At 32.2% G+C, this 8,165-nt stretch overlaps 1 protein-coding gene across 1 annotated transcript; it reads left to right on the forward strand.

Annotated features, from left to right (window-relative positions):
• The first annotated feature begins 713 nt into the window (after window positions 1-713).
• LOC143071245 (ninjurin-2-like) lies at window positions 714-7,104 on the forward strand. The gene is made up of 4 exons (XM_076245439.1): window positions 714-779; window positions 1,772-1,806; window positions 3,991-4,042; window positions 5,760-7,104. The coding sequence occupies exons 1-4, from the start codon at window positions 747-749 to the stop codon at window positions 6,237-6,239; spliced, it is 600 nt and encodes a 199-aa protein (XP_076101554.1). The 5' UTR covers window positions 714-746; the 3' UTR covers window positions 6,240-7,104.
• The last annotated feature ends 1,061 nt before the right edge of the window (window positions 7,105-8,165 follow it).

An 8,165-nucleotide genomic window follows, 5' to 3' on the forward strand; every position in this document is an offset into this window, starting at 1 on the left:
TAAAGTTACCAGTATTTAAAAAAAACCTCTCTAATTGAAACAGCAAATATATATTTCAAATTTTCAAAGCATTCATATTAAGGTAAATTTGATAAATTCATAATTAAGGCAACAGTAGTATACCACTGTTCAAAAGTCATAAATCGATTGAGAGAAAACAAATCTGGGTTACAAATTAAAACCGAAGGAAAACATCAACTAATATCAGGACCTATTGCAAACGAAATGTTCTAGAGAAATAAATATCAGTAGATCGTAGCATCACCAATTTGTGAATCAATATTTATGAAAGGTACATAATTCAAAGATACTCTCGTACTATTTACAAACATTGAAGGAAAATACAAAATCGTGTGGCTTATAGTGACAAATATTATTAATGCATCTATTGCACTAACAATTATAATTTTTGAAGAAATGCGTAAGTCAAAGCAGTAAGATACGTTAAAAGGTAAGAAATCATTGCTTTTAAGTCTGTTCTAAGAAACTGAAATAAATGCAACACAATTTATATAAAGAATTCTGAATCACTTATTTGAGTTTCGATAAAACAAATTATTATCTCACGAACTCTAAAAGCATTAAATTTTCCAAGTACTAAGGAAATTAGTGAACATATTTGGTCAAGTAGAATTTTAATTTTAAAATAGAAAACTTGAAAAAATATTACAATACGAAATTATTAGAGTGTATTTAAGCGAGTGAGCTCTCACATGTTCCTCACTTTATACATTTAATTGCAAGGAATGGCTTCTTCTAAAACTGAAAGTGTTCCTTTGGTAAGAAATATGTTGATTATCTATGTTTTAATCAATAGTTAATATGGGCTTCATCAGACGTTAGGCAGAAGCAGTAATTTTATCGATATATTTGTTTAATCGCAAGATTACCACAGTTTTCTAGGACTATAACAAACTTTGGTCCCTTAACGGTTAGTGTCAACTAGGCAAAGGGTATAAATAAGGGTAACAGTAGTATACGACGGTTTGAAAATCATAAATTCATTGAGAGAAAACAGATCCGGTTTACAAACCGAGGGAGACACATCAACTATTAGAGGAAAACAACAAAACAACAGAAACACTGAAGACAAGGCAACACACACAGAAACGACCTATAAGATAACAACTCACATTTTTCTGACTTGGTACGGGACATTTTAAGAAACAAATGGTGGGTTGAACTTAGATTTGTGGCTAGCCAAACCTCGCGCTTGTATGGCAATGTTAAATATAAAACTGAAATGACAAATACATTCCGATATAAACTTGTTTATATGATTTGAAAATGATAACATGCTAGCTGACTATGCGGTATTGACTTTGCTCATTATTGAAGGCCGCACGGTGACCTGTAGTTGTTAATGTCTGGGTCAGTTTGGTCTCTTATGGACAGTAGTCTCATTGGCATTCATACCACATCTTCTTTTTTATATTTACATTATATATGGTTGCAAGCATCGGGTTAAGAGGGAAATATATATATATATATATATATATATATATATATGTAAACCTTGAAGGACGATGTAACCATGGAGTAGCAACAATGTTTTATTGTACTCTTTGCTTAAGGTTTATGTAAGGAGTTATGTTATCTCTTGTTAGTTATAAAACTGAAATTGTCCGAATCTTGTTTATATCTCTGTTAGAATTTTTAGTAGGGAAACAAAGCGGGAGCATCAAAAGTATATAATTTTTTTACAATTAGTTGTTTATTTACTTTTTCCTTTTAATATATCAACAATAGAAGATCCTTTTTTATTTTTCAGTCGTCACTTGATAACAGTTCTATAAAAGTTGAAATGGGAAGTTTGTCTTTTCTTCCTATGTGACCTATAAATTTCCTGTACCCATATTTTGACTATTTTGTTTATTATATCTGTGTTGTTCACCCATCGTTGTAAATATAACGGAATTTGATGAGACTGTCGTAAAAATGAGAGATTTAGCGCTATAAAATCAGGTTAAATACACCATTTTCTACATTTGAAAATGCCTATACCAAGTCAGGAATATGACAGTTGTTGTCAATTCCTTTGATGTGTTTTGTCATTTGATTTTTTCATGTGGTTAGGGACTTTCCGATTGAATTTTCCTCGGAGTTCAGTATTTTGGTGATTTTACTTTTTATTGACTAGACTCATTCAACCGATGTATAAATTACACTGAGTGCCCAAATTTCACCTATTTAGCAAAATAACAGCGGAAACCAGACACGATTTCCTAGAGTCTAAATAATTTGCTTGTAGTAATCGAACATGTGTTGATTCCATCAATTCAAAATGGCGGGTCCCTCCTTAGTTACACCTGATCAACTGTGGATTTGACGGTAACTTTTAGCCAATAAAAAAAATGTTACATAAAAATTGCATTAGAATACAAAACTTGACTCCTGTTTCTGATAATATTCACCCATTGATGTCTTTAACAGTGATGTGTACAAGTATTGTAATAATAATAAGACATGATCATTGATGTTTGATTTGATAATGTAGTCTTTATTAAATGATTGTTTTGTTTGTTGTTTTTGGTTTTGAACAAGCACTCGCAGATCTTTGCTTGGTATCTTTTTGTTGTTGGGATATACAAATACCCGGCAACGTCCACTCTATGGTTTTGTTTTTGGGATGTACAAATACCCGGCCACGTCCACTCTATGTTTTTGTTAGACGTTTTTCCATTTGTATCCATTTGATCAGTTACAATTTTTTCAAATGATTTTTATAGTTCGATTTGTATGTTGTACTGTTATACGACTGTCCCAGTTTAGGTGGTGGGTTGGGATCATGCAAACATATTAAACCCTGCAATTCAGTGGTTGCCGTTTGTTACATGTTTTGTTAACTTTTTTTGGTACTTAAATTAGGCCGTTAGTTTTTCTCGTTTGAATTGCTTTACGTTTTTCATTTCGGGGCCTTGTATTGCTGACTTTGCGGTATGAGGTTTTCGCATTGTTAAAGGTCGCACGGGGACTTTAATTGTTTATTTATGTTTCATTTGGTTTCTTGTGATAAGTTGTCTCAATGGCAATCACACCACATCTTCTTTTTCATACACATTTGATATGTGTTTAATTTTTAACTAAAACATTAATTACTTCATTCGTGTATGGCTAATATCATAATTAATGCAAAATTAATCTCTTTTGTCTGTTTGAGATGAGCGTCCGATCTGGTCAATATAACGTAACTATAAACAATTGTTATATATACATGTTGAAAATTGCTTAATAAAAATTTATGTTATTGTTACCTATTATGTCTGTTTGTTTTGTTCACACGTTGTTGTCGATGTAATGTAATTGTATGGGACTGTGATACAAGTGAGAACTTTTACTAACTATCTATAAAACCAAGTTTAACCCAACATATACTTCGGAAAATGCATGTTCCAAGACGGGAACATGACAGTAGTTTTTCACTCTTTCAGTTGAAAGATAGATATAGTTTTGACTTGTTTTTTTTATATTAATTCCCTTTTTTAAATTTATCTTGGAGTTCGGCATTTGTTTTTCGTATACATTATCTAACAAAATTTTCATTTGTATCTTCTAGTCAAATAATAACAGCTCTTCACATAATGACACATAAATAGACATAGTGAGTGTTATCTGAAATACTTGTAATCATTACTCATCCTATAAAAAATTTGTATTTCCCGTAACCCTTTAATTTTTAGAATTCATGAAATATGTTACCCTTAAACTTAACAGAACACGATAGTTTTCAAATAAAATAGATGAAAATCTCAAACTAATTAATTATCTTTTCAGTACAAGATATACAGGAACTGGCAGTTGCTTTGTGTTTTAATTTTCTTAAACGCTGATTTTATTTGTCTGTCCACAAGTTTGTTTCTTACATACTTGACAAAAATCCCCCAAGTAGGGGAGGGGATACAAGTATATCTTTAAACAGAACGTAAATCAGTAAACCAACAATGTGCCCCTCAGTCTTATATTAGTAATATATTTCGTAATTGAATTTTAGGACTCACCACCAGACGGCGAAGATGTCGTGGAAGGCAGAAATACTCTCAGTGTAAGTACCGATCTTCTAGGTTGTAAGTAATCATTAAATACATTAAAGTGCGTCTTGCCTTGCATTTGTGGGTTTTTCTTCTTCATTATATTGCTGTGCTTGAGGGGCCTAGTCACCTGAACCGTCTGTTCCAATAACGTAGATGGTAAACATGAAGTCTCCTTTTATTTTTATATCATGAATTATTTTTTACAATTCAAAAACAGTCTTTCCAAATATTAAAAGTGCAACAAAATTAGTCATATCAGTGCTAAAGAATAATTTGGATATCGAACATCAACTGCACTACTCCGTCATAGTGAAGACATTTCTATATGTAGAAAATGGTTGATAATACCTGGTTTTATAGCTAGCGTAACCTTGTAAGACAGTTGCATAGAATTCCATTATATTGCCCAAAAAATGTGTGATCAAAACAAATAAACTAGTCCAAACATTTACTAAATTTTATCATCGGTATAAGGAAGTAATTCGTAAACATAACTTAACATGCAGACATCTTATAGGTTCAGGTATTTCACATCCAATCTTTTATGGTAATATTCTTTACAAAGCATAAAAATGTCAGTATTCAACTCAAAAGCTTACAAAACCTTTAAACAGACTTATTAAGAAGATATTTAGTTACAATACTGTTGTCAGGTCATTAAGGATTGCATATTTTGGCTTTAATATTGATTCACTTATAGGGTCTTTGCATCGGAACTAAACACATTTATTTAAAAAAAAACAGTTGTTGACATGACACGGGTTATGTTCTTCTCATATATTTTATGATAGTATGATACTAAACCCCTTTTTTTTTTACATCTTCTGACATCGTACGCGGACTTCTCTTGAACTGAATTTTAATGTGCGTATAACAATACGTTTACTTTTCTACATTGGATAGAGGTATAGGGGAGGGTTGAGATCTCATAAACATGTTTAACTACGCCGCAATTTTGCACTTGTTCCAAGTTAGGAGCCTCTGGCCTTTGTTAGTCTTGTATGATTTTTACTTTTAGTTTCTTGTGTATAATTCGGTGTTTAGTATGACGTCCATTATCACTGTACTAGTATACATATTTATTTAAGGAGCCAGCTGAAGGACGCCTACGGGTGTGGGAGTTTCTCGCTACATTAAAGACCCATTGGTGGCCTTCGGCTGTTGCCTTCTCTATGGTCGGGTTGTTGTCGCTTTGACACATTCCCCATTTCGTTTCTTAGTTTTATTTAGTTAAATTCTCAAAAACTTGGAGTTCAGCAGTCAACATTGTGTAAGAATCTTATTCACTATAAAACAAATAACTTTTCAACAGATATAAACAAAATGGCATGTATACACTATAAAGACAAAGTAGTGCAGCAAAAAAATAAATAAAGAATATACAAAATATAAACATAGCACAATAAAACATTGGCGGTATGTATAAATATTAAACCACAATAAACGTAATTACTAAAACTGGACTCAAAAGTACTGGCTTATAATAGTCAACGACAAAGTCCATGAAAATTATAATGTCATTTTCGAAAAAGAAATTATAATGAATGAAAATACAAATTGGGAGTTCAAAATAGCGGTGCGAATCAGTAGTTAATATTAAACTAATAATTTCTCCTTTGGTGATAGAAAAACTAATATTGAAATTATGATGTTTTGACTACATTTTCTCCAAAATCTCATCAAATTGAAACTTTTATATGGTAGTAATTATGTGTCCTTTGATTTCAGGATGATGATACTGACAGTAGTTCTAAGTCTGGTCCTACAAACAAATTCCAATCTCGACGTGAAGTTACAAAAGGATTATATGATGTTGCTTTACTGATGGCAAATGTATCTCAGCTGAAATCAGTCTTAGACTCAAAGGATAATATATACTATACCGCCCTTGTTTGTCTGCTTAGTTTCTCGATATCACTGCACCTGATAAGTGCCATATTACTCTACGTTTTGCTCATAATAGAGAAACAAACTAAGAACAAACAACAGTATGACAGTGAGCGGATAAACAAGAAAGAAGAAAATCAAATGCAAACACCAGCTACTGAAAGTGTAAAAGCTGCAGTATGTACAAACTGTTTTGCAGTAACACCGTCCTGTCGATGTTGGCAAATTTACAAAATTGACATAATTGCAACTTTGTGTGTATTTGGAGTAACAGTTGTTAATATTTTTATTACAGCGTTTTACAGCAGTGTTAAAACGTAATTCACAATATAACAAAAGAAAAGGAGTTTAATGGTAGTCCGCAGAAAATACAATTCCAAAATAGTTGTTTACAGAGAAAAGAACATGTGTTTTTTCTCTCAATCTGAATGTTGTATTTCTGAAATCTTTTATCATCGCCTCCGGTTTTGTGTATTTTTCTTTTCCGTAGTTATGTTTAACTCTAGAACAGGCTCTTTATCGCTTCTAGTGAAATATGTGTACCCAGGGAAACCATTAACTCTGTGGACAGATATTAAGTACTGACATTATGTAGTACATACTTTGCTAAAGTACTTTTTTCAAATTCAGAAATTAATAAGAAACTAAGGTTCCAGCACCCTCATTTAAAGTTGACTTAAGATGAATCTGGCTATTCTTTTAAGGTACATTTTGTTTATAAAGCTTCTTCAGTTTTATTATTATTTTTTTTAATTTGAAGTTCACGAACAATGCAAATCCTAAAAAGCGCCAAGAGCGTACAAAATATATAAAATGTTATTTTCTTCTTCAATTTACTTTTCTAATTTGTTTTTGATTATCGTCTTATAGATTACGTACTAAAACGCTTATTTTTGTGGAGTTTAGTGCTCTCAGATTTAATTTTGACTTGCAAGAGGTGCACAGAAAGGGGAATCATTTAATGTACAGATGTACCTTTCATCGTGAATGTTGAGCTTATCTGTTTTGTGGTTGCTAGGGTTAGTTTTGTCGTTGTTTATTTTTATTTCTTCAGTCCTTGTTCTTTACTAGTTTCAGAGTCGCTAATTTTCATATATTTTTATAAGTTGGTAACTTCCAACTTTGACGACACCGAATGATGTTCTATTATATCTTATAGCTCAAAAAGAATAAATATAATCGTCTGCTTGCTGTTTTTAAAAACTTATACGCAATGACCCCAATTTCTTAAAACTAATGTGACATAGATAAAAACGAGTGGCACGCGTGTACTATTATGAAAAACTCAACGGCTCATCGTCCCCTTTCCCCCGCGAAAAAAATCATAAGCTATATTGGTTCATTTAATGAATAATGCATAAAATCTGAAAATTTTAATTTAGCACAAAATACATGTTTCTCGGCACCCAAATTCGCTCTACTGATTTATTATATCTCTTTCCCATTAAATACTCCAAAAACGCTGAATAAAAAGACGAGAGATATTAGCTTTAATTAAATGCTTTGTCGTTCAATATATGATTTGCTGTTGAAGTCATATATATTTTCAGTACTTTAAAGTTTCAAAAAAAGAATAAATATAATATAAATCTAAGAAACAGAAGTTACGTTTGTAGACCGAACGCGCGTCTGGTGGTAAATACAAAACTTCAATCCTGGTATCTGTGCTGAGTTTATTTGCAGATGCTAAATAAAATTGAGAATGGAAATGGGGAATGTGTCAAAGAGACAATAACCCGAACATTGAGCAGACAACAGCCGAACTCCACAAATTGGTCTTCAATGTAGCGAGAAACTCTCGCACCCGTATGCGTCCTTCAGCTGACCCCTTAAAAACATATTCATACTGGCACACTGATAATGGACGTCATACTAAACTCCATACTAAACTCCGAATGATACACAAGAAACTAAAATTAAAAATCATACAAGACTAATAAAGGCCAGAGGCGTCTGACTTGTGACAGGCGCAAAATTGCGGCGGGGTTAAACATGTTTATGAGATCTCTCAACCCTCCTCCTATACCTCTAGCCAAGGTAGAAAAGTAAACGCATAACAATACGCACATTAAAATTCAGCTCAAGAGAAGTCAGAGTCCGATGATAGAAGATGTAACAAAAGAATATAAATAAAATGACAATAATACATGAATAACAACAGACTACTAGCAGTTAAGTGACATGTCAGCTCCAGACCTCAATTAAACTGATTGAAAGATTATGTCACCATCATATAAATATCAGGGA

This window comes from Mytilus galloprovincialis, chromosome 4 (genome assembly GCF_965363235.1).
Source record: "Mytilus galloprovincialis chromosome 4, xbMytGall1.hap1.1, whole genome shotgun sequence".
Taxonomy (NCBI): domain Eukaryota; kingdom Metazoa; phylum Mollusca; class Bivalvia; order Mytilida; family Mytilidae; genus Mytilus; species Mytilus galloprovincialis.

Excerpts from the sequence above, each read along its gene's own strand:
- LOC143071245 (XM_076245439.1), top strand. The coding sequence starts at position 747 with ATGGCTTCTTCTAAAACTGAAAGTGTTCCTTTG. Across the intron at positions 1,807-3,990 it reads AGTTCTATAAAAGTTGAAAT|GGACTCACCACCAGACGGCG; the intron begins GGGAAGTTTGTC and ends AATTGAATTTTA. Across the intron at positions 4,043-5,759 it reads AAGGCAGAAATACTCTCAGT|GATGATGATACTGACAGTAG; the intron begins GTAAGTACCGAT and ends CTTTGATTTCAG.